General features: G+C 41.9%; 5 protein-coding genes across 10 annotated transcripts; 3 read left to right on the plus strand and 2 right to left on the minus strand.

The window, feature by feature from the left end:
* The first annotated feature begins 1,133 nt into the window (after positions 1-1,133).
* Positions 1,134-12,898, plus strand: LOC100120372 (leucine-rich repeat kinase). Of its 3 annotated transcripts, none has more exons than XM_003425681.5 (19): positions 1,134-1,366; positions 2,165-2,290; positions 2,375-2,825; positions 2,902-3,336; positions 3,418-3,820; positions 4,148-4,695; positions 4,806-5,262; positions 5,351-5,599; positions 5,681-6,034; positions 6,113-6,706; positions 6,778-7,466; positions 7,545-8,483; positions 8,749-9,109; positions 9,184-9,593; positions 9,681-10,167; positions 10,254-10,529; positions 10,604-10,867; positions 10,956-11,315; positions 11,390-12,898. In XM_003425681.5, exons 3-19 carry the CDS (start codon positions 2,404-2,406, stop codon positions 11,564-11,566), a joined length of 7,425 nt encoding a protein of 2,474 aa, XP_003425729.1. In that variant the 5' UTR covers positions 1,134-1,366; positions 2,165-2,290; positions 2,375-2,403; the 3' UTR covers positions 11,567-12,898. The 3 variants fall into 3 exon arrangements, with proteins under 3 accessions (XP_003425729.1, XP_031782562.1, XP_032453962.1); XM_031926702.2 differs by having other exon boundaries at positions 1,162-1,370; XM_032598071.1 differs by lacking the exon at positions 1,134-1,366 and adding an exon at positions 1,431-1,477.
* Positions 12,899-13,510: 612 nt separating this feature from the next.
* On the plus strand, positions 13,511-15,861 carry LOC100120398 (7-methylguanosine phosphate-specific 5'-nucleotidase). Of its 3 annotated transcripts, XM_031926733.1 has the most exons (7): positions 13,511-13,765; positions 13,847-13,894; positions 14,066-14,494; positions 14,652-14,750; positions 14,841-14,910; positions 14,981-15,561; positions 15,725-15,861. In XM_031926733.1, exons 4-7 carry the CDS (start codon positions 14,682-14,684, stop codon positions 15,824-15,826), a joined length of 822 nt encoding a protein of 273 aa, XP_031782593.1. In that variant the 5' UTR covers positions 13,511-13,765; positions 13,847-13,894; positions 14,066-14,494; positions 14,652-14,681; the 3' UTR covers positions 15,827-15,861. The 3 variants fall into 3 exon arrangements, with proteins under 3 accessions (XP_031782593.1, XP_031782592.1, XP_031782591.1); XM_031926732.1 differs by having other exon boundaries at positions 13,511-13,894; XM_031926731.1 differs by lacking the exon at positions 14,066-14,494.
* On the minus strand, positions 15,598-17,016 carry LOC100120426 (7,8-dihydro-8-oxoguanine triphosphatase). Its single transcript, XM_001604020.6, has 3 exons — positions 16,396-17,016; positions 16,180-16,325; positions 15,598-16,112 (listed from the first exon to the last, which is right to left on the minus strand). Exons 1-3 carry the CDS (start codon positions 16,545-16,547, stop codon positions 15,925-15,927), a joined length of 486 nt encoding a protein of 161 aa, XP_001604070.1. The 5' UTR covers positions 16,548-17,016; the 3' UTR covers positions 15,598-15,924.
* On the plus strand, positions 16,483-19,255 carry LOC100120451 (nudC domain-containing protein 3). 2 transcript variants are annotated; one of them, XM_001604042.6, is made up of 5 exons: positions 16,483-16,867; positions 17,168-17,387; positions 17,445-17,747; positions 17,824-18,012; positions 18,986-19,255. In XM_001604042.6, the coding sequence occupies exons 1-5, from the start codon at positions 16,770-16,772 to the stop codon at positions 19,076-19,078; spliced, it is 903 nt and encodes a 300-aa protein (XP_001604092.1). In that variant the 5' UTR covers positions 16,483-16,769; the 3' UTR covers positions 19,079-19,255. The 2 variants fall into 2 exon arrangements, with proteins under 2 accessions (XP_001604092.1, XP_008203807.1); XM_008205585.4 differs by having other exon boundaries at positions 16,499-16,867; positions 17,168-17,360.
* Positions 19,256-19,318: 63 nt separating this feature from the next.
* LOC116416812 lies at positions 19,319-23,684 on the minus strand. Its single transcript, XM_031926734.2, has 2 exons — positions 22,442-23,684; positions 19,319-22,362 (listed from the first exon to the last, which is right to left on the minus strand). The coding sequence occupies exon 1, from the start codon at positions 23,659-23,661 to the stop codon at positions 22,840-22,842; it is 822 nt and encodes a 273-aa protein (XP_031782594.1). The 5' UTR covers positions 23,662-23,684; the 3' UTR covers positions 19,319-22,362; positions 22,442-22,839.
* Positions 23,685-25,870: the final 2,186 nt, after the last annotated feature.

Below are 25,870 nucleotides of genomic sequence, written 5' to 3' on the forward strand. Positions count from 1 at the left end.
TTAATTTTTACATGAGAGATCAATTGCGTGTTTTAACGATGAATTGCACTTTTATCATAGCAATGTGTGAAAAAATTACCGTCACTGTTCCAGTTGGCCATTTATTGCATGAATTTTAGCAGATGCGACTCGTGTTGAATATACAAATGTTGTGGTGTTTACGTGCTTAGAAAATTTAAAAATTACGCAACTTCGAGTCTGCAATTAATAAAGCCGCTAGCAGCGACGAAATAATGGAAATAGTGGCATTTGAGCAGTAACGCGCGTGATAAAGAAAATTATCTGAAAAGTCAAACGCCTCCTTGAGTGAAAGCCGGAACAAAAAATAATTAAAAAAAAAAAGTAGCGGAAACGCGATACCGGACGCCGGCTCTGGAAAAGAACTGTGTCAGTGGACTCGGAAAACGCAGGCAGTTAATTGATTTTGCGACCAATCACGCGTGCAACAAACCACAATGCGACTTCGTGCGCTTGCCGCTCCAAAAGGAAATTCTCTACCGTAGCGCACACGGCTTTCATTCAAGCGACTGTACCGCGATAGTGCAGTGCTGCGATTCCGCCTCGCGCACCTGCGACTGAAAAGAAGATTCGCTATTAATTTCGTTGCGTAAGTATCAGTTTTCCTCTCACGGCCTTTATAATTGTTTTAATTCTCTGCTGCATTTTTATTATTGTCACATTTTGTACAGCTTTACCTTTATAGCGCCATAAATTTCTGCGCGAATAGGAATTTATTGTTTAAACAATGTGTGAATTTTAATTTGCCGTGGATTATTCGACCGCGCGGTTCGTAAATCATCTTGAATTGGTTTTACCTCTGCTTTAAAAACGGAATATGAGTAAACGTAAATATTATTTCAAGTAGCTGTTTGAAGACCAACAGTCTTCTTTTAGTTGAAGGATTAATTAGAATAACTCTCGCTTTTATACAATCTTTTCAATCTTTGAAATTTATGACTTAATCCGCTCTCTAATTTCACTTAGCGCCAGCCATAATTAATTGCTCAATTAAGATCATCAAACTCATAAACGGCAAAACACTTTCAAAAAGCGGGGTATGCTGACGGTCAGCCTACCGCCGTAATTGACCGTCACCCCACCCACACAGCTTCTATAACCTCGACTCGAGAGTCGAGCGTGCGTGCATCCGCGCACTCCGCTCCGCCGCAGTGTTTGCGCGTTTGCGGGGAGGGAAAAATGGCGAAGAAGTGGTGAGAACCCGCCGTCCCTTGTATACCTACTTAGTCGTTATAGTTTTTTCGTTCCCTTCGCTTTTTGTCGAAATGAACGGTTGTGAAACGGAGAGCCGGCCGAGACGCGCGGAGAAAGTCTCGTTGCTCGGCAAACGTCGACGCCGGTGAAAAGCGTAAGTATAGTTTGTTTTTCTCGTAACAATACGCAGCTTATTTACTGCGGCTGTCTGCTACTGCGTGAAATTATATCATGTCTTGTGCGCGGAGGTTCTCCTACTATGCAGGTAGATAATAGATATATGTGTTTTTTTTATTGACTTTTTTGTGGCACTGAATTTCTTTGCTGCCTCGATGTCTGATGCGGAATTTTTGCCATCGCGGAGAAGAGATCCCGAAGTGTTTACTTTTTTCCACAGATTTAACCTCAATGTTTTGGTAAACACTTGCGGGTGGGAGAATCAATTGTTATTGATTTTTGTGTTGACGTGAATTATTAATGAAATGCTTTCGTGGATCCCGACTCAAGTTGATTTACTGGGGGTTCCACTGCTGTTTGTTTAATTATTACATAAAGTAGTAGTCATAAATTTCATTTTTTATTAATTTGCTAGCAAAGAGTAATCTTCAGTATATTTTTTTTTAATGTAATCGAATGATGTGTTTATTCGATAATATTAAAACAACTACCTTACGTGACAGGTTTAAGAATCACCACTCTGTTATTATTTCTAAAATGGATATATGCATGTCGCATCATTGATTGTTCAGAGCTTCTTTGTGCAAGAAGCACTGCATAGGTTTTCCAATTCAAATCATGTCACATATACATTTTGTATTAGAGATACCTGTACTTTTATATGATCCTTTAATGCATAGGTAAGGATCATCAAATTGCTCTAAGCTTCTTGTTCAATCTTTTGGCTGTTTATTTCTTATTACTGTTGCATTATAATACTATTCTTTCTTTGCAGGAGGTATAATGATTGATAATCATTGTAATGGAACTGCTGGAATTGATCGCCTAGGAAGCTGAAGGTTTTGTATTCCTTATTCGTTGACCAACAGCAATGAATTACATTTTAAAAGAATTATATTAGGTAAGCAATTAACTACTTTTCTATGAATACTTCAACAATTTTTAACAGGCAAATGCTTGAAATTAAAATCTTGCAAACCTTTAGGCTTGAATTCCTCTTGGCAGACCAAAAAAATGGAGGACTATACACCAGTGGACGAGGATTTTCCAGGACGGCTTCTGCACCAGGCTGCACTCTGGGACAATGCGGAGCTTCTGGAAGATCTGCTTAGAGGTGAACATGCCCAGTATATCGACAGTCAGGACTCTTGGGGTCGCACAGCTCTTCACGCGGCCGCTATAACCGAGAACTCGCGCTGTCTCGAGGTGCTGCTTCGAGCTGGTGCCAATGCCGGTCTCGCTTGTGGTCCTCGAGGACATTATCGGATTCCTCTGCATATTTGCGCTGAACATGGGCATGCAATGAATATTGAGAAGTTGCTGGAGTACAGCGCAAATTTGGAGGTGACGGACAGCGATGGTCTTACTGCGTTGAGGCTTTGTGAAAGAAACGAGAATGCGAGGTGCTGTGATATTCTGAAGTCGGCAGCTGAGAAGTAAGTGTGCTATGTTTTTTTAAATGGAACAGATTTCTTGTACTTGTACTTTTTTCTAATCTCTCTACATTTGCAGGTTTGAGAAGGCACGACAAGACACCCATGCAGCCTTGAGGGTAGCTATTATGCAGGCCGACATCCCGGCAGCTCGAGCTATAATCCAGGGTCAGACGACTTCTGATCTGGAATACATTGTGAACATGGCGCCAAACGGTGCTAACACCCTGCTGTTTATTGCCTGCGAGTCGGGTCAACGAGAGATGGTGAAGATGCTGCTGGACTACGGTGCTGACTGTACCATACACCCGGTGACCAAGTACTGCCCGCTTTACATCGCCTGCTACAATGGCAAAATTGAGATCGTCGAGATGCTACTGAGACAGTTTCCGAAACAAGTACAGGCATTGACTGTGGAAAGGTGGCTACCAGTTCACGCGGCAGCTATTAACGGGCATTACGCGGTCATTGAGCTACTGCTCAAATTTGAGTATCCACCAAATCTTTATCAAAGGTCGGTATGAGAAATGAAAGATATTACAAATTTTCTTCGTACATTGTCATTTCATTGGAAAACTTTGTGTGCGGAATTCAGGGCTAAGGATCCAACTGGAGAATTTGAATATGAGATGCCGTTTGACGTGAACACGCAGGACGTGACCGACCAGAACATTCTCTACATCTCGAGTGTACTTGGTAACATCAAGATCGTTGAACTGTTACTGAACTATAAAGTGAAAGCTCGCAATGTGAAAGAAGACGAATCGGCGAATGGTGCCGGTGCAGCGCAACCATTGCCCGTGTCCAAGAGACGTATATCCAGCGGTATTCAACGATTGATGTCCAGTCTAAATTTTATGGGTCGTTCGGGCGAAAAAAAAGACGAAAACCTGCTTTGCCCCTTGAATCTTGATCTTTATTGCAATAATAATATGGAAACAGCTCTCCATGCGGCAGTGAAAGCTAGGCATACTGATGTCGTTGCCGCACTATTACAGGTATGCATTATCTAGTTTTTATTTTTATTTTTTCAATGAACTGGTTTTGACAGTGTATTTGTAAGCGCATTGTATAGAAACTATTTATATACTTTAGTCATATATACAATTATTTATTTCCATTGATTCGATTCTATTTATGTACATAGAAAACTCAAAACTAAAATGTCATTCTTACATAACCATCATCTCGATTCAACGCTACATAAAGTTCCTCTATAACACTTTGTCACCTCAAACAAAAATAGCGCGGATCTCTTTAAATGTCAATACAAAGGTCGCCTCTCCTCTTCGTCGGACATCTAAATAAGATCTTTCTGTTTACAGGCTGGCGCAAACCCGAACCTCCCAGTAAAAGTACCTCGTGAGCAGAACGCCTCGGAGACAGTGTACACAACAGTGCTCGCTATTGCATGCCAAAACCGCGACGTCAAGATAGCTGAACTGCTTCTGAAACACGGCGCGGTCGACAACGACTGCGCTGCTCTGAAGATTGCTGCTCGCAACGGTGACGAGCTGCTTACGGCTAAGCTGCTCTCTATTAAAGCTCATCCCGACGCAGAATATAAGATCAACAAGAAAGCCATGACAGAAGGCTCGCAAACTTCCTCGCACTTCTCTGCATTATCGAATTTTGGAAGTGTTACTTACTCGGCTCTATTTCCCAGCACACCGACAATGATTAATTGGCACGATCAGCAGTGCCGGCTTTCGCAGATCAGATCACAGTGGTTAGTCGATGCTGTACTGCACGTTAATAAAAAACTGAGCGCAAAGAATAATGAGCTGATCCTGTATGCCATCACGAGGATTGATATATCGCAAAATTCTATTACGTCGGTGCCGTCCACTATTTTTTACCTACAGAGTCTTAGGTATATCTTATTTTAAGTAAACTTTTACTGTCTGCATAAATTTTCTTCTAATAAACCCATGATCCAAGCTGTTTAAAACTTGTTCACGCATATATTATTTTTTGCCTTAGGTATCTCAATATGGCGCAGAATAAAATTGAAGCTCTTACAGCCGAACCCAAAAACGCCAAAGACAAGTTATGTCCAGTTCTCGAGGAGATCTACTTGCAAGACAATCGTCTTGAACAACTGCCTGAATTCGTTATGAACATGCCGTCCCTGGAGATCATGGACATCTCCAATAATAAGCTCCAATGTCTGCCGGATAATCTGTGGCGCGCGCCTAAGCTGAAAGAGCTGAACGCTTCTTTTAACTTGCTGCGAGATTTGCCAAGCCAGGTCTTTCAGAATATCGGTAGAAAGGGCAGAGAAGATTCGTTGACAAGCAGTCCAAGCAGCCGAAATCTGGCGACGCAATTAACATTGCCTAGAGATGAGTCGGTTGAATTCGATTCATACTTTTCTAAGATCGCCAATGCTAGGATCGTAGAGATGGAAAGGCCTTTCGTGTGGACCAAGTCTGTGCAAGTAAGATAATCGTGAATTTATTTCATTTGAAATACTTCCTTTTTTCTCGCGTCGTTTTAGTTTAACAACCGTTTTTATTTGTCTTCAGGTCATGGAAAAAATATCAGATGATACGGAACAAACTGGCAATAAATCCGTGCTAGCATCATTGAATCTTGCCCATAATCTTTTTAATAGCATCCCCGTAGCACTGCCCTGCCTAGCAGTAAGTCTTGTGAGACTGAATATGGCTTATAATTCGTTAAGATCGATGAGTCACATTACTTCATATCCAGCAACTCTAAAACAGCTAGATCTGTCTAATAATCAGATATCTTGTTGGCCAAGTCTACCGCAGGTTTGTTAAAGCAAAAGTCATGTCATTATTAAAATATTCTAAATATTATTTAATACTGTTGATTCTTTATTTAATTCATAGGTCGATGGTGCTGATGAAATGGAACAGGCAAATACTGCATGTTACTGTCCATCTACTGGTGTGCAGTCTCCCGTAGGACCTACGAACCGACAAACCGCGACTTCCCTTCGTGACGTTGTTCTCATGTCGGTTTGCAATCATCGTCGTCATTTACGCTTGGAAAACTTGCGCACTCTTGTACTTGCCAATAATTTATTAACGAGGATACAGTTGACGTCGGTGGACGACGGTGAGTCTCCTTCCTTGGTAGATGATGACTCGGACAAAGATTCTAAATCCAGTCATTCGACACCTAAGATGTACCTCCTCTTTCCGAATGTTAGCATGCTTGATGTGAGCAACAATCAACTGAAGGTAATATCATATACAAGTATCATGGATTTGAGAAAATGTTATGTACCTTTGAAGATTGAATTTTTATATGAATTGTAGGAAATACCGTCAAATATCTACGAGCTGAATAATCTGTCAGTTCTGAACGTCAGCGGTAACAGCGATATAACCGAGCTGCCACCACAAATGGGCTTGCTGTCAAGATTGTGGAATCTTAATACGCAGGGGTGCAAGTTACAAGAGCCTCTAAAGTCAATGATAGAGTCGAAAAAGTACAAGACGATGGACGTCATAGGATATTTGAAATCAGTTCTAGAAGACGCAAAACCTTATGCTAGAATGAAACTCATGATAGTCGGTATTCAAGGCATAGGAAAAACGAGTTTACTCGAACAACTGCGCCAGGAGGGCGAGGTACCCAACAAAAAGAAAGCCTCAGATCACTGGGCAAAACGCATGGGTAACAAGAACATAAATTCGAAGACTGCTCGTGGTACTACGATATCCACTGTTGGCGTGGATATTGGTGACTGGCTTTATGAGAAGAAAGTACGAGGTCAGTCTTCTCACGGACCTGTATATTTTCGTACGTGGGACTTTGGTGGCCAACGCGAATACTACGTCACGCATCAGTACTTTTTGTCCAAGCGTAGTTTGTATCTCGTTGTATGGCGCATTATCGATGGGTTTAAGGTAAATACCGATAAATTTGTCATATAATTGAGTACGAATTCTTATATTTACAAAATTCGTCATTTTTTTAGGGTGTTAATGAGATATTTCAATGGCTCGTAAACATTCAGAGCCGAGCTCCCAATTCACCCGTTATTATCGTAGGTACTCATTACGATATAGCGTACGAACAAAGCGAAGCATTGCAGCAGTATATCCGTGACAAGTTTATCAACGTCGTGGATGCCGAAAAATGTGGGTTACCAAAAGTCATGGAAACGATCGAAATCAGTTGCAAAACTAGACACAATATCAAAATGCTTTGCAATTTAATCTACGATGTAGTGTTTAGTCTGAGGTCACCTGGATCAAAGGAGCTTTTGTTAGAGCAGAGAGTACCAGCAAGCTATTTGGCTCTCGAAGATGTTGTGGTTCAATTAGCTCACGAAAGAAGACTATGTGGAGCAGATCCAGTCTTAAGAGCAGATCAATACTACTCGGCTGTTAGTATTGAGTTGCAAAAAATGCACAGATCTTTCAGGGATCCAGCAGAACTCCATCAAGCTACATTATTTTTGCACGAGAACGGTATTATTCTTCACTATGACGATGCAACACTCAAAGATTTATACTTCTTAGATCCTCAATGGTTGTGCGATATGCTAGCGCACGTAGTTACTATAAGAGAGATTAATCCATTTGCAAGATCGGGAATCATGAAACTAGATGATATACAACACGTGTTTAAGTCATCGACTATTTCTACGGCAGATACGCAAGGGTAAGTTTTTCATTTCAAATAGATATTGTTTCAGATATCTGCCAACGTAATATTATTCTAATGTTGCGTATTATCTAGGTACATAGTTAGTTTGCTGAATAAGTTTGAAGTAGCTTTGACTTGGGACTATAGAACTCTTTTGATCCCGTCTTTACTACCTACCGAGGAAGATCTTCTACGTAGCAACATTACTATAAAGATTCCAGTGAAATCGCGTGGCTGGCACATGCGAACGAAGATGATAACATCTCCGATGGTCTCCTTTGGACAGACGTCTAGTGTTGACAAATCTAGCACTAACACCGAAAGTGTGCTAACATCTCGGCCACAGGCAGACTGCTCGATTACACGCTTACTTCTAATGTCCTACTTTCCTAGCGGTTTCTGGTCTCGTTTAATCACCAGAATTCTCGCAGACGATATGATTGTCGAGATCGTTATGTCTTTTCTAACACCTTTCAAGGATTTCGTCGACGACAAGATTTTCGCTGCGCTGCTAGAAACTCATGCCGAGTGGGTACTTTGGCAAACAGGCATCGAGCTTCGTTATGCTGGAATTACTTTGCTTCGTCTCAAGGAGGTAAACTACAGTTTACGAAATTCTCCGCACGACTACAGACAGCATAAGTTTAAGTTAAAGCAGGATGGTATCTGGTGCAGCGTAGATCTTAAATCTTCAGCTATACTTGAAATTTGGTTCCCAGTGGACACACTGGTAATCAAGCAACCAATTCCCTCAACGGATTCGGATGACGATGAAGAGCCAATGGGTTACCAGGCTATCGTAGTGGAACCTCAGCCTGAGAGTATGCCGCAGCTTCTGGCATTGATCGTTGACCATATTGATATTTTGCTGGAGGATTGGTACCCCACGCTGGGTACGAGGTTTGTGCATACGTCAGAGGGAAAATTACTGGTGACGAGGTTGATTCCCTGCCCACGATGCCTGATTGATAATGGAGAGAATGAGAATGAATCGTGCAATGATTCTGAGCAATCTTCAGAAGATATACCAAGGTATTTCATATTTTTATTTTCTAAATGTGAAAATGGTTACATAAGCTATAAAAATTCGTAAGCTCATTATTACGCAAAAGCTTACTAATAATTCGATTCCTCGTCTCAAATTGCGCCTTAAGCCGATTTCAATTATGTTTCGAATCAGCTTATAGTCTTGTTGATCATTATCTGAGCATAGCAGTAGATTTCTGTTACTCGTAGTATACCATAGTTTGTATGCAGTTGTTACTTTGTTTAAATTATAATTTTATTTCTTTCTCAGATTCTATATGAACAAAGAGCGTCAAAGCCAAGATAGTTACAAATCTGATGGTGACAGTGGTGTAGGCTACGATAGTTCAACTTCTAGTCGTATGCCATCATTCGAAGGTCATCCTGACATTCCTAAGAATTTTTCGCATTCGTCTGAAGAGAAGATCGTCTACTCGTGGATGGTAGAAGAGTGTATTTTATCAGCTTATAGTAACAAGGCGATCAGTTGTCCCAAACATTCAGATATTTCGCTCTCACTGATTGCACCAGATATAATATTCATGGATCTGGGTGCCAAGCATCTTATCAAGTCTGATGATATCAAGCGAGGCAAAATGCTTGGACGCGGTGCCTTCGGATTTGTTTTTAAGGTTTTTGAAATTTTTTAACTTTTGATAACAGTTGATAGCATATATTCTTTACAACTTTAAATTACGTTACTTAGGGTACGTGTAAGTTGCCGGGAAAAAATCAGCGTGTAGATGTTGCTATGAAAATGCTGCAACCAGTTCCACCAGGTCCTAACTCTAAGCAATCAGCTGTACTAGCTTACAAAGCTGCCCAGAGCAAATGGGATAGAGATCCTCTGCAATATGCTTGTAAGGCCTACTGCACTGCTCGACAGGAATTGAACATTCTGATGACACTCAGGCATCCGAATATCGTACCACTTATTGGAATTGTCATAAGTCCACTTGCTCTGGTATTGGATTTGGCGCCGGAAGGTGCACTCAACAATGCTTTGAAAAATTACAGACGATCAGGAGCTAAACTGGATCCCTACACGCTGCAAGCTATTATTCTGCAGGTCGCAAAGGCTGTAGAGTATCTCCATCAACAACATGTAATATACCGGTAAAAATTTAACTTTATATCTGATAAACTCATATTTTTGTTTTTTCGCTAGTCCCTAACAAACATTTTCTTACGTTTTATTCATAGGGATCTGAAATCAGAGAATGTCCTTGTATGGCAGATGCCACTACCTTTCCAGGACACCTATCATGAGCGTCCAGTTCACGTAAAAGTTGCGGATTATGGTATCTCCCGACTCACACTACCTTCGGGAGCTAAGGGCTTTGGTGGTACTGAGGGTTTCATGGCACCTGAGATCATCAAGTATAATGGCGAAGAAGAGTACACGGAGAAGGTCGACTCCTTTTCCTTCGGCATGTTTATCTACGAGCTGATAACTCTGAGGCAGCCTTTTGAAGGCCATGAAGCCGTTAAAGAATGTATTTTGGAAGGTGGCAGGCCACCATTAACTTACACGGAAACACTGCATCCCTGTTATGCGCTAGATTTAATGGTTATATGCTGGGCTCAAAATCCAAAGGACAGGCCCACGGCTAGTCAGATCGTGTCGATCGCCTCGGCGCCAGAGTTCACGCATTTGATTGATGTTACTTTGCTAACAGAACGTACTCAGGTATTTTATAATATTCTTATGCATTTTCACGTGCTGTAACTTAAGGAATAACTTATAATTACAGTTTATTGCTTATCTGGTTGCAGGTAACCGCAATTACGATGATGAATCGTCAACTGGAAGAAAACGTTATAGGTAATGAAATCTGGCTTGGCCACAACAACGGAGAAGTGGACATGCTATTGAGTACGCAAAAGGGCTGGCTCCAACACGTTCGACTAGCTACTCCAGTGGTTCCTTATGCTATGTGCAGTGTGGATGGCTACATATGGATAGGCGACAACACCGGCCAGTTGCACATCTACCTTGGTACAAACTTTGGCTGCGTTGGAAATTTCCGACTCGAACCTGATATTCAAAAGGTAAACTTTTGCATCCTGAATCAATTGAGTAATATCAACATTAACATTCATTTGTAATAAATAATTAATCCTAGGAATCGCAAATTGTGGCCCTCATCTATCTCGAGCAACTGAAATACTTTGCTGTAGCACTGTACAGTGGCAAAATAGTGCTAATTGCTAATTGCTTTACACAATGTCGTAAAATTGATCTCGTTGAACCTTCAAATGACAATGTGAAAATCTACTCTCTTGCAGCCGTCCCACGTAAACGACGTATTCTCGAATTGTGGGCTGGGCGTAGCTTTGGGCGCATATCAATTTACACTCTCAAAGATAGTACTCTTATCGAAACTCAGGTAAAATAAATTTTTTATAAGTATACATAATATACATGCGTTTGATTATGCTTTATGAATACAAAATAATTGGTGTATTGATATTTAGGAGTTGGCTCACGTCAGTGGCGAGACAGCCAGTAAAAATTTATTCGCGACATATCTGACAAGTGCTGATAACTCAGTGCTAAGTTATACGTATCCGGGTTGTATTGTGTATCAATGGGATCTTGATACGAAACAGATCGTCAACAAGTTAGATATGTCTAAGTTGGTGCCTTGTTCAGAAAGTCTTAAATCGATATCAATTGAGGAAAACCTCACAACTGAAAAGTGCCAAGTAACTGCGTTAGAAACATGCATGAACCAGTTGTATATAGGAACGACGTGGGGTTGTATCGTAGTAGCGGAGTGTAATTCACTTCGACCCATTACGGTTTTTAGACCATTTGAAGGAAAAGTTTCACAAGTAAGAGACAATAACTGTAAAAATAAATTAACAAAATAATTTGATTTTTAATATTAATTATGTAATTTTTTCAGATCATTTCTTTTAAATCACCCGATAAAAAGAAGCAGATCATGACGACAGTAGGTCAAGGTTATAGAAGTTTAATTTCAAGGTATACAGATTTCCCGATCGATTGTTTAGAAGCTGAAGATTTGCAACACAATATGTATACATTGCTCTGGAGATCAGAGCATTGGTCTGCTGCGTAAAATGCTAATCAATTGATGAACAGTTTCTTGGGCAATCGTTTTGGAAGAGGTGATTTTTCATCATTTATTAATAGAATATTCACTTAGTAGACAGCGTGAGTATTTAAGAGAGAATAACTTTTTTCCAAAGCTTTTTGTTTTGGAATAACGCATGGCATTTTTAATTATTGATGATTAATGACCATGGTAGGATATTATTTTATCAAATTCGTTATTTAAAAATCAATGTAGGTTTTAGAACGTATAAGTTAAGAGGCCAGTTTCAATGATAATAATCAACGAAGCGCTGTTAGAAAGTAGATTTTTACAGTCTCATTGTAAACGCAATGTTGAAGGAAGATTATTTTCTTATAAGCTGCAGATTTTTTATAGAAAACAAAGTTAAAATTCGAACGTTCAGCCCAAATGTTTCAAAGAATACCGGATATTCTTTAATTATGGACGTACAATACGTGAATTTTTACTTTTACAAATCACTTTCTTGTATAAGCGTGCTTTATGCTTAATAATTTAATTTGAGTAGCTTACCGATTTTTGCTAGTTATTATAAAATAAGGCAGCTTGCTTGAGAATTTGAGATATTATGGAAGTTTGTGGTAAAAGATTTACTATTTTGTTAAGCTTTTTGTCCTGTGTTTTATAGAGTCTTATATACTGTCATTGCGATCTCGATATGATGATTATGTGGTTTTATTGTTTGAAAAATAGTCTCTTGGAAATATTAATATTAATGCATTTATGAATGTTCTGAAAATTCCGCATACTCAGGTAATCATCTTTTGCTACATTTAAAATGAATGTAATAAGCTTTCCTTTTTTAGAATTATAAGTAATACAACTTGCGTCCTGATATATTTTAAAAATATAAAATGTGATAAGTGAATTTTTTCGTGTGATCGATGTGAGTTTACAGAACTTGATTTATTTGTTTCGAAATGTTCGTCTTGTAAATAACTTGAAAAACGAGCCAAAAACTTTAAAGCTAATATTGTTATATTAGGTTGTATATGCTTCAGGTATATTTCCCGAGTTTAATAATTCGCTAGAACTTGTTTCTTTAATTTACGAAACTTACCGTGCTACATTAAAGCGAGCTTTTTAAAACTAATGACAGTATAATAATAATGGTCTTGCATAAAATCAAATATTTTTCCCATGATAAGACTATGAAAGTAATTAAAGCAATAATATGATCCTTTTACAGCAAAATGATATTACAATTTTTTTATTATATATATTGGATGATATTATAATTACTGTACAGACTATCTGTAAAACTAGTCGACTCCTTTTAATTAAAATATTAAAAATAATAATCTATTTTAGAATTTATGAGCTTTTTTATTTTTTAAATTTTGTAATAAAATTAATTGATGACAAAACGTTTTTCCTTGTAATTCACTATACTTATGATATGCGACCTTCGCATAAAGCATATTATAATGATTGTAAGCCTTAAATATTATTATTTTAAAGATGTGGATAATGATATTTTTGCTTGATTTTAAGACTTCGTTATTCTATTTGCTATAGTACCTGCGCTAGTTTTTTGTATATATTATCTACGCTTATACCAAAATTATCTATTGTTCGATAGGGAAATCATTGTTGTTGGCTGTAATAACAATGTATAAATAAATATATATATATATATATATATATATATATATTGATGATAATGCGAATTATAATATGGTATAAAAGTTGTTAATATTTATAACGAACTATAGTCACGATATGATTCCGTCGAAAATTCGTTCCGTATTTATATATCTACGAATTTATTGTATATCGTAAATACTTTTCTCGTCACTAACGAGGTTTCCTATAGAAGGATGTTCTAAGTCAGGGATACAAGTAAATAAAAATTGTTATATATACTACTATAATAAATTTTTTTTCCATTTCTCCTAACTCATTCATCTTTCTGCGACATTCTTACAGTTGAAGTTAGCTAAGGAGTCACTGCGTGATGTTTACCAACATTTTTCAGTAACCTCTAGAACCTACTTTTACTGTTATTCAAAAGCTTACAAAAAAGGTTGAATGAAGTGTATGTACACGTCGAGTTGGCGCAGTGGCATACGGTAGTCCATGCGTTTCTTTGGGTCGGCGAATATCCTATACACACATATAGTTGTGAAGGAAAACTTGCTGTTATTTGTGTTTTCTAGTACAGAAAAATCTTTTTAAAACTAGGTATTATTGATATATTGTTAGTAATTTTCATTAGCAATCTAAAAGTGCAAGATTTGCCATTAACATACATTTGAACATAAGTATTTATAGTATCAAATGGATATCACTGCAGCTCACAACATGTTAAACGTAGGTTATGTTTTACATATTTATTCAATAACGTTTTCTTTTTATTTATAATCGAGTGAAAGATAGTTATTTTGAATCGAACATTTTTAAATAATTAAAATTTTATATCTCGAATTTCGTCAAATAGGAGTCTTTGTATTGATCAGTTATATATATATGTGCCTTTCACAGGCACAAGTGCATCTCCGGAGCTGACTGGTCACATACTCCACTTTTGACCAGTTCCTGACTAGTTATTCCACTTGCTCGTAACGGTTAACCGCCTATCTATGGGCATAGCCGGCAAGAAAAATTCCGAAAAGCCCGAGCCATTGAGACGACTTCGCGAGAAAGCATCGAGCGTATAAACAGACCTCCGTCGCGGGGGGAGCGATGAACGGTTGATTTTCGAAAATTCACAAGAGGCACCGGGAACGCATTAAATAATAGACACGAATTACGCATTGATGTTAATGCAGCGGCGATTACGTTCGACTTCGTAGCGACTTTGGAAATTTGAATATAAAAGAGTCTCAAGCATAGCGATGCGCGCGAGAGTAAAAAGCGAGATTCCGCACGAGCCCCGGAGATGATGCGTGACATCTCGTCAAGTTGATTGAAGTAGGAGAAAGAATTTTACAATCGGCGCGCATTTGAATTTTAAATCGAAAACTATCGAATCGAATCTATCCATTTTGAATGGAAAATTTAAGAAGTCAATTATATCTTTCTTATTTATTTCTTATCTATTTATTATTCTTATTTTTTTTTATCCAAGCTTTCATCGTTGAAGCATAAAAATGTGCATATGAAAGATGAAGCAGAAGTGATGAAAAAAATTAAGAAAATCGTTAGTGAAGGTCCTGAAAAACTACAGGTTTGAAATTTTTTGAAAATATTAAATAATTTTGGAAAACACGTGCATACACAGATGTAAATTGTAATCCTGAGTTATATGCTTTTCTAGATTGTATCGGATTTTGACTTTACATTGACCAAACAACACGATAATGGAACTCCCGTTCCCAGCTCTGTTGGTAAGAATCTGCATTTAATAACTATTATAAAAAGTGCAAACGTTTTTTCAAATTATTTTGTTTTGTTCAGTTATGTTCCTCAGTTGCAAACAAATACCCGCACGTTGCGTAAAGAAGGATAACGATCTTCGTTTAAAGTACAAGGCCATAGAAATCGATCCAAATATTTCTTTGGAAGAAAAAATCGATGCTATGAATGAATGGTACTTGGAAACTCATGAAAATCTACGGAGTATCGAATTTGATCGTGGAGAAATAAACAAAGTGGCTGAAGTCTACTGTCATACACTCCGGGACGGAACGAAAGAGCTGTTTAGCAAATTGAAAAAATTTAATATTCCCATTCTCGTATTTAGTGCTGGCATTGGTGACGTATTGGAGAGTATCCTGAAATGCCAAGGGATATTATCCGAGAACGTTAAAATTATTTCAAATTTTATGAAATTTGACGGCGATACCTTGAATGGTTTCGAAAATTCAAATCGACTAATACACCCTTTCAACAAAAACAGCCACACCGTGGAAAATGATTATTTCAAGATTTTGCACGAACGCACGAACGTCATCCTTATGGGAGATTCACTGGGTGACGCGTCTATGGCTGATGTAGGCGTGGACAACTGCGTTTTAAGAATTGGATTCTTTTACAACGTGAGTTGCCTTAAGTACTTGAAAAACAATTAAAGCTTTTGATAAAAAAGCTATTATTTTCTTTATTTGATTGTCAGATACGCAATACATAGAAGTTGCACTGATGCTGTTATTATTTTTTAATTTTGATCGATGAAAAATAATTCCTATCTTTTATTTTCAGGCGAAGGAGAGTTTGTCTCAATTTATGGAAGCATTCGATATAGTTTTAGTAGATGACCAAACGATGAATGTTGCCTTAGAAATTGTCGACTCGATTGTGTGAAAATAAAAAACTTTTTTTAAACTTTTTCATGCAAATCTTAACATTTTTTCATAAAAATATATTATCGTTAGAAAAAAGCCTTTATAATTTTAGTTAAGTTAAATGGTGCTAAGCTTTTCCAAGTCCAGCTTTTCGAGCTTATGCTTAAGAATGAGGTCGATGCCTCGGTACAAGAAATACCCTTTAAACGGCTCCTCGCGGAACATGTATGGGAACCAGTAGGCATCGTCTGGCCACATTTTCTCGAAAGGGATATTCTTCAAATCGTACCATTGCGGACGCATTTCTGAAAAGTATTTGAGAATTACTTTATAGTTTACCCAAATTGTAAATATTCAGAATCGTATCCTTACCATCGGATTCGGTGACTTCGCCATGATACTTATAGGTCTCAAAGACGTGAACCTCCAAGAGGGTAGGATCACTTTCAAACTCGAATTCTAGGAATCCTATTTTACGCAATTCAGACGTGCTCAATCCGCACTCTTCTTTAAGTTCTCTGCAAATAAATGATACAAAAAATAAAGCGATCTATAGTATAGAATTGTCTGATGGTAATAAATACTTACCGTATTGCTCCTTGTAGAATAGTTTCGTTAGCTTCGACTTTCCCGCCAAAACCGTTCCACTTTCCTTCGCCGAAGCCCCGTTTCTTCAGTCCAAGCAGAATTTCTGCCTGCTTCCGAACGAATACTAACGATAGCAGTTTTCTAGCCGTCATTGTTGAAGTCGAATAATTTTGTTGTTAAGCTTGTTTTAACGCGCGCATCGGATTTTAAACAAACGCGCTAAAATACACCATATTGAATCTCGACGCGATTTTCGCCCTTCAGCCGCGAGATGACGGGAAGAGCGGCTTTCTAACCTCGAAATTCGCGACTGTCAACAAACAAACAAACGTGTTGGTCTCGTATTGAGCTTTGTTAATAACAGACGATTTTAAATGGATCCAAAGCACGATCCTGCTTTTATGGAGATTCTTCGCGAGGAGAAGAACATTGCCGGCTTTCTTGACAGTTTTTTCGGATTCTTGTATCGCTGGTAAGTAATCACTGACGAAACACTGCGATGGTGCGGCAAGTTTCGGCGGTGGTGTCAACGGCTCTTTAAAAATGGTTGTCAACCTTGGGCAAATCGGCAAATCAAGCCCCTCTCGAACAGTGTTTCTCATTTTTGAATATTTTTTTAATAACTGATGATGATTGATGAATGTTGTATGCCTGCTTGTGTGTAAAAAGAATAAGTTTTTAATTCCGAACCTATATAAAAAAGTAATTGCGGACGCAATCTAAAGCGCGGTAAATTTGAATAAGTTATATATCTATAATATTGACGTTACAGCACTGACTTTTACGTCGAAGCACCTCCGGATCAGCGAATCGGCTTTCCACCGGGCGTCGCTGAGCAGCTCGTTCTGACTTCTCTGCGAAAATGGAAAAATATAAAAAACCTATCCGAGTTTTCTCCGACGAAAGCCGAAGCGGTTCCACCTGCGATAGAGGAGGTCACGGTCGGTGGCGATGGAACTATCGAAGTAATCGAAGATAAACACTCGAAAAAAGTAAGCATTATCCCACGCAAAAAATAGTTATTTTTCAACTAACAATTTATCACGCAGGAAGCGAAAGCAAAGCCGCAGAGCTCAGGGCCCAGCGTATCGGACTGCTACAACGGCGCGTCGTACGACAACTACCGCTGGAGCCAGTCTATCGGCGAGCTTGACGTGGTAGTGCGTCTACCCGAGGAGGCGCGGACCTCCAAGGATGTGCTAGTCCGGCTGAGCGCAGAGGAGATCGAGGTGGCCGTGAAGTCCAGCGAAGATGGAGCCGAGGCCTGGAAGACGCTGCTCAAGGGACGGTTCTCGTTCAAGATCAAGAGCTCGGAGTCGTACTGGTGCCTCGAGCCAGGGAAACACACAAGCGTGAGTCAGGTTTTTCTGTAAAAGATAAGATTTTATAAATTTGATAAATCATTGATTGAATGCATTTTTATTGCAGCTGCATCTGGAAAAGGCGTCGGAGCGCTGGTGGGAGTCGCTGGTAGACGGAGAGCCGCGCATCGAGCTGAGCAAGATCGACTGCTCGCGGAATCTCGAGGAAATGGCCGAGTGCGAGCAGATGAAAGTGGAGGAGCTCATGTGGAATCAGAGGCGGAAGTTGCTTGGCCAACCTACGTCCGACCAAATCGTAAGTGCGCATCGCTGAGCGCCAGCATAGTAGCCGGTAGAGATAAATACGGCAACACGCAGCTGTGTGTGTGTGTGTGTGTATAGAGGAGCAAAGATCCCGGACAAAGACGGATCAGAGATATTGCGCGCGTTAACTAGTTACAGAGAAAGAGAGAGAGAGATCGAATCTCACGGCGCGAGCTGTTGAGACACTCGCGTGGTCTTTTTGCAAAACCGCGATGAATCGTCGGCTGCCGTTTTGTTTTAACTGCGTATTCTTTTCGCCTACTGTGCGAAGCATCGTAACGAGGTAGCGCGCTTCGTTTACCGGGTACAATTGCCAAAGCGCGTTTGGGGAATTTATTTTCGCTCGTCACTATCTCGCCAGAAGTAAAAGTGGATTCAAGTACACGTTTCGTTCATCGAGGACTCTAAACGTCCGTTACAACAAATTCAGGTTTTCTGCGCGATTTCCTATAACATTAATGCCGTAGTTACTTTCACCGCCACCTAATCCTGCAATGCAGCTTTTAATTTTCAGTATAATCAACGGTCTATGTCGTTTCCTAGATACTTTTAATCCGAGTCATTTTCGCTATCTCGCTACACTTTACCATCGATCATTTCGCGCCAAACGTAACATTTTATACATTCACAAAGAGCAATCACGAGTCGAACGAATCCATGCGTAACCCGATCGAGAGACATTGAACCCCTCGCGTAGCAATTGCTAGTTAGCAAAACAGAGCTAAAAAGTGCCCGGCGCATTTCCTCGTCTCGGTGAGAGAAAAGTAAATTAAGCTCCGTAAAGCTGAAAAAAGCGCAGCAACAACTCGAGCGGTCGAAACACAAACGAGAGCCTCATCGGAGAGCAGAGAGTCGGTAAGAAGCGAAGGATCAGAGAAAGAGAAATCTGGCAACAATCAGCGAGTCTCGACTAGTCGTAGTAGTCGCTGCTGCGTATACGTGTATTTCTTGTTTTCTCATTTCAGAGAATGGAGAAGATTATGCAGCTAGCCTGGAACGCCGACGGATCGCCTTTCAAGGGTACCGAGTATGATCCCTCGATCTTGAAATTTAACTGAGAGCGCGCGATGCACTTGTGCTCATACGCCCCGAGGAAGTTGCGAGAGCGACGATTCGACGTGCTTCGTAAATTGGAGCAGCGACTCAGCCGCGCTCGTTTTTGCGGATAAGAGGCCGGCAGGCGAGGAAGAGGAAAGTGCCTCGAGATGAGGTTTTGCAGCGTCCATCTAGTTTTGGTATTTGAATATTTTTATTTTTAAAAATTTGATATCCAAGACTTTAATTTTAATCCACTACGCAAGTGAGGCTTTAGAATTTTAGAATTTACACAAACTGTTGGTTTTTGCGAATTTTTTTTTTTTTACAATTTTGACTTGGGAATGATTTGTTTATTGATCGATCAGAAGGAAGCGAAAGGATTTCGTATCTTGTAAGAGTTAATAAAATGCAATATTTATACTGTTAAAATGGTGCAGTATATATTTCAGCTCGTAAAACGCACAGTCGAACATTAAAGTCTCACTTTCACTGTCAAAAAACGAGTTTCCCACCACAGTCGCCTGCAGCACAGCATCAAACATCGCGAGAAGTAATCAACACACGCAGGATCACTCGAAACTGATAAATCTCAGCATCGACCCAATCCCACGGCAGAGCCGCTCATTAAAAGCCTGACTACCTTAATTGGCACCCCATCAGGCCGTCTCGTCCAAAAAGTCACGCTTCCACGCAAGCTTTTGCACACTTTCGATAAACACTCGCGCGACGGTAAAAATCGCATGTGCGCGATCGGACCCTTTACTTTTTGCACGCCAGCCGATCGTTTTGACTGCACCGCCTGGCGTGCGGTTGGGTAACAGTTTCCGCCGTGAGCGGAAACGGTCGGCTCGCGAATGGAAAGCGAGCTGCACAACGGTATTAATCGACGAGCGAACGGATTGCCGGACTTGGCTTAGAGAGAGAGAGAGAGAGAGAGACGTGTGCACGCGTGTGTGTTGGTGGATTTTTTCCGCTCTTTCTTATTCCCAGAGCCATGCTCTGATGAGGGCTTTGGTGGGCAAGCTGCGGAAAATCGACGCTTTTGATTCTTTCGTGCCGGCCAGTGGAGTAGGGGGTCGATTAGAGCTTGTTCACCGCGACCAAACGTTCGATTTCAATTGCAGATTGGTGCCAATTAAAAAGTCACAGAGAAAGACAAATGAAAATCAGTTTTTTAAATACTGTAAAATCGCTGCATAATCGAATCGACTCAAGCCCCCAATTAGACTTAAAAAATGCAGCCATTCCTTATCTGGACTCGAGGTCGGAAACTTTCTTTCTCCACCGTCGCTGCTCGTTCCCTCGAAAATCCGTCTAGCCGACGAATTCACCGTTACACCGATGCTCGCTCCGATAAGTCCGTCATCAAGGAAAAAGAATATGTATACATCTCCCAGTCGTGTACACTGTCTTACAATACACACGGATGGATTGAGGCGCGAAACTTGCAGCGCGTGTCGGTAGGAAAAGGCTGCGCGAGCTTATTAAAAGTTGGCGTAATCCGAGGTACCGTTGCCGAGCCCACAGCTGCCTCTATCCGTCGGACTCCTTTGTATTACCGTATGGACTCTAGGTTTTCCGTTCATCGACGAGCAGAGCGACAGTAGCGAGGCCGCGAGGCCGACCAATTAGGCTCTCCTAGTTTTCGGGGCCTACATTTCCGAGGCGGGACTGTGCGCCCGAGAACTCTGAACTTTGACCGGTTTTAGGGACGAGTTTATAATGATAAATGTGAGAAAAAAGCCGTACACGATACCGGCGATATCGGCACCTGAACTTGAATTACGAGCGCGCGCGGGGAAAGTGGGAATATCGGTGGACGCCGACGCGTCGACTTTCTTTACGAGATCATCCTCGGCCGAGCGAGCGATCCGTCTGTGGGAAAGCCCGTCGTTCCTCGCCTCGCTTCATTGTCCGCGTCGGATGGCCCGCTACTTTCTTTCGACGCGCCTTATGGGAGATCGTTTTCGCGCGGATCGACGGTTTCATCCTAGAATCGGTCAGTGAAAACGAGGCTTCGATCCATATTGCGGCGCCACATCGGGGACGAGGCGCGTTTGTTTATTTGTACTTCGCGCGGGACAAGAAAGAAAGGCGGAATTAAATATATGCATATCCATCAAGCGAGATGTGACCCGCTGTATCCACGAGAAAGCCGCCGCACCGTATATTACATCGTTGGACAGGCTGATATAATTAAGTCTCCGCGTGTGTAGCGGGACGAGCCAACGATTACAAACTGCCTAGAGGATTTACGTCGGCGTTCGTGGAAAATTTACAGGGCCCGCTTTCCAATCTGAATATTCATGCGAAACGATTTTTTCCTCGATGAAAGCTTGGGGAAAAGGGATACCGGGAAATTCACGCGTGATCTGTATACCTGCGCAGGATCCCTGGAATATCCGTCGCTTTTCTCTCTTCGAAGCAGATTTGCGTAAACGATTTTGTTTTCTCCCATTCTCTCGGCGTCCTTGAGCGACGAGTCGGTATACACATGGTAGTCGTCTCTTCGAGCAGCAGCAGCAGCAGCAGCACACATCCTGCCTCGGCGCTGCACCTGCGCGCAAAATAAAACATCGAAATCTCCCTCCCACAGTTCCTCTTGGCTCTCCTCTCCATTGTCGAGTCGAGCCCCTCGAGTCCCCTCATTCTATTTCTCATCTCCTTCTCGTCTTCATCTTCTTCTACCCTATACCGATGCTGCTGCTGCAGGAGGACGAGAAAACGCGAAAGATCGTTGCCGGCGGCGCAACAGGTATATCCTCGCGCTGCTGAAGCTGTGTTCTCATCTCGCGGAGCTCTGATGCGCACCGGAAAAAAACGGAAGAATGGCGCGACTCGCCGAGAGAAACCGCGGCCCTCGTGACTGTCCTCGCGTCCCGGGAGAGAAAGAGATGATGGGAAAACGCTCGCTTCCTTTTCTTGTACTGCACGTCGCTCTATGCACATGGATTTTTCTGAGGCTCGTGGCTTTGCTCTTTCGCGAGCAGATGGTGGGAAGTCGGACGAGGATGTGCGCTTGCGTAAAATTTAGCTGAGCCGATGATCGCGAGAGCATTTATTATGAAAAAGATCTACATAGCCTTTTCACAATCTTTCTTCCTGATTAAAACGTAACTGGGTTAGTAGAGCCATACAGCTGCAACTATGAGCAGAGTGATCAAGAGAATGGATATCACCGCGGATGCTCCTTTCAAGTACCAGCGCTGCAAGGCTTCTAATTTTTCGTATCGGTTTCTTTTCTCCTCGAAAGACTCGCACATGACGTGGACCGTGCTCTCCACGACATCGGACGTTTCAAACTCTAAAAGAATCAAGATAATGGACGATAGCTAATCTTTTCGTAGATCTACGAACGATGTAGAATTCGATGGTACACTCACGCTTATACTTCGCACTCAGACTTTGTATTTCGCTCGCTGCACTTCTGCTCATGATTCCACGCTCCCGCTGACTACAGTTTTACACGTCACACGTACACTGATGGTCCAAGTGTGACCAACGACTGAAACTGATATGTGACTACTGGCCTATATTGCCATGGTATCTGCGCGAGCGTCTCACTGAATGTCCGGTGCGTCAGCATCCGCGGAAAAAAACAACACAGAGTATATTTTGTTGACGTTCTATTTATACACTTGAATTTACATATTTCTATGGAAAATCGGCTCAAACGCCTATTTGCATCTCCATGTCCTGATGTTTCTGTAATCGGCGATTCTGAGTGTAACGATTGTGCGAGTCGTATATACCGATCTTTGCGTGAGATACCATCCGTTTTTCATCTCTCCCGAGATATCCCGCGATCTGAGCAGCTCCGTGAGAACCGCCAGATACCTGTGAAATTTGCTATGAAGATCCAATCGAAGCCTATTGCTAGAGACATCGGATTTATCATGATCGGTAAGTCCATGACTCCGCGATCGAAGTACTTTGACTCTACTGCCTTGAAATGCAGGTACTCGATTTTCGTCACCGACGTGTTGCTGATCCAGCAGAGCCTATCGCCGGAAGGGTCGAGGCTGACCAATTCGTGCATGTCGAAGTAGCGCAGGCGCGACTTTTTGCTGAAGTGGTCATTTGGTAACGACTGTGGGCCGAAGATCTCGTCCCAGTTCGGCGAGTAGATCAGACTGTAGAACGCTCCAATGAGAAATACGTCCACCTGAGACTTTACCTTAGACTTGCGAGCAGGCTCACCTGCCACCAGGCTTAGGGCGGCTATCGACCGTTCGCCAGTCGAGTTTTCGTCAACGTAGTACAGGTACTCGTTCAAGACCTCGAAATCGATGTTCCTAATGAGAGAACCCTCGCGAACAGAGAATATCTTTTTCTGATCTCCGTCGATCGCCTCGCTCGACTTGTTCAGACGGTATATATCGGTATCATCGCTTATGTAAAAGCTATCGATGCCGTAGGTGTAATCGATCGAACTTTTGCGTATCAGAGTTTCGGTGTAGAACGATCTTGGTAACATGTTATCGCTGAATGGCTTCAGAAGGTTATTAGGATGCTTTGCTCTGGTGAAGTTTCCCTCTACGTACGTGAGAGTGGAAATAGCCTCTTCACATGTCCCGGAGGATGGATTCAGGTACCAGCCCATATTGCAGGCACGACGACAACAGGCACAGTTGGTCGCAGTCGGCGTTGTCGTCGCAAGGATTGTCAAAAGGTCGGAGAATCACGGATGCTTTGATTACTCTGGGATTCCTCGAAGAAATTTCGCACCGGGTGGCGTTGTAACACCAGACCCGAGCGATATTGCAAGACCAGAGTTCGCTGTTACTGGTGTCGCTAGAATTGGGCAAGCTCGTCCAGAAGAGTCGGTTGTGGGACAGGGCTAGGCTGAGTATTTCCACGAAAACCTTCACCGTCCTCATTCCTCGCTGACCTGCGTAATCGGTAACGCTGATACCCTTTGATTTCCTCGCATAGTAGATAAACCCCGTTTCACGGTCGATCGCAAACGCCGAGACGGATGGATGTCCCGTCCATGTAGCACCGAAGAATCTGCAAAAATTGAATTTGGGTGGGTATTCTAACAGTGCATCCTTTGAATATCAAGAAGTTTGACTGTTTCATAGATACCGAATCGTACTGTTGAAGAACGAACATGAGGCCAGTAGCAGGATCCAGCGCCAAATCGTGAGTTCGCACGAGGTCGGCAAAAACGACGCCGTGAATCCCGGCGCGTGCGTCGAACACGCTCAAAGTTCCGGCCGATTTGTCAATTATGTAGAACAGCTTGTTCGCCTGGTCAATAGCGATCGCTTGCATCCGCCAGATTTCCGTGCCCTCGATGCTCCTGTACGACTTGAAGATGGGCTGGATAGTCGAGGACTGCCACTAGTTCCACAATACGGTCTCGTTCGAGGACACGTCAGAGGCAGCGATTCCATTCTTCGATGCTTGCAGAAGAAGAGACGGAGTCTTGGAGTCTGTTTCGAGGGCGTAGAGGTTTTTGCCGTCACCGATGACGAGCGATCGCCAGATATCGACGTTCTGATCGTTGGCGTTTTCTGCGATGTTAAAGAGGCGTATTATTTTCTTGGCTGAGCTCGTGGCTATTCGCGAGGTTCGGGCTTACTTGAAATTAAGAGGAGAATGAACTTGATGTTGAGTCCGATCAATGCCGCCGATACACTTGCGAAAAGGACGTAAATACAAACTTTTCGACGGCTTCTCGGACTCGTCGAGGTACTCCATTCTGTCTGATCGTCCACGTCGACAATAGGGTCGAGTTGAATGTTGTCGTCTCCAGGAGAAAATTTCGATCCGAATTAAATTCTTGATCGTGTGTACAATAAATAAATTACACTTACCAAGCATAGTGTCGCTCATAAAATAGAACTCGTAAATATTTCACACAAGCACTTTACCGCGAGTGGCGCGGCAATTGAACAATGTCATTGTCTAGGACGATCCTTATATAAACTCGCATAGCCGACAGGAAGTGCGGACAGTATATCAGAACGTCGAGTGCGATCTGTGACGTATTTGAATTCATAAAACAAAATGCCCCCGAGTTTTGTTTCTTTACGATTCATCGCAACTTCCGTGTAGTTACAGAGTAAAATGTCCAGAGCCTCGATTCGAGAGCAATGGACCAACAAAAAAGCCATGTCCAGGCGAAGCGAAAGGTCAGCGTGCACAGACGCATATCCCGCATATCCGCGATAACGAAAGCAGCTCGTAATAATGAACGCGCTTCGGAGAGAGATACTTACACACAGAGTCTCTCCGAGAAAAGCAGCAGCAGCGGCAGCAAAAGAGAACGTCCTCGCTCTTTCCCTCGCAGGTGGCATTGTGTACACACAGACACGCGCACGAACACACTCGAGGTACTCGCTGCTGCTGCATACCGACGACGAAGGGGCCGGCGGTGGGATGGACGTGTACGAGCGTGTAATGCAGTTATCGCGCAGAAGGGCACGACTCTCGGAGCGGCAGGTGTTTGAGACGATGCTGCGGATGTCTCGAAACGAAAGAGGGAGAGGAAGGGCCGCTCGAAATTTTTCGTCGGTGTAAGTACGCGCCGGGGAGGGGAAGATCTTTGTTATTATTTCCCGATGCGCGCCAGATCCGTGTCGAGGAATTAATGGGACAGATAAGTAATGCCTCGCTCGCACGATATTCCAACTCTTCGGGGAAGAGGTATATGCACTTGTGTTTACTTTTTCTTCGGCCCGCTGTTGATATATTCCGATTAAGGCAAATACAAGCGATCTCGCTAAAACACACAGCAACGGACGCGCGCGCGTGCTACTCTCTCGAAATCGAAGCTGCGTACGCCGGTTAATTTTAGGAAATAA

This window comes from Nasonia vitripennis, chromosome 3, assembly GCF_009193385.2.
Source record: "Nasonia vitripennis strain AsymCx chromosome 3, Nvit_psr_1.1, whole genome shotgun sequence".
NCBI classification, from domain to species: domain Eukaryota; kingdom Metazoa; phylum Arthropoda; class Insecta; order Hymenoptera; family Pteromalidae; genus Nasonia; species Nasonia vitripennis.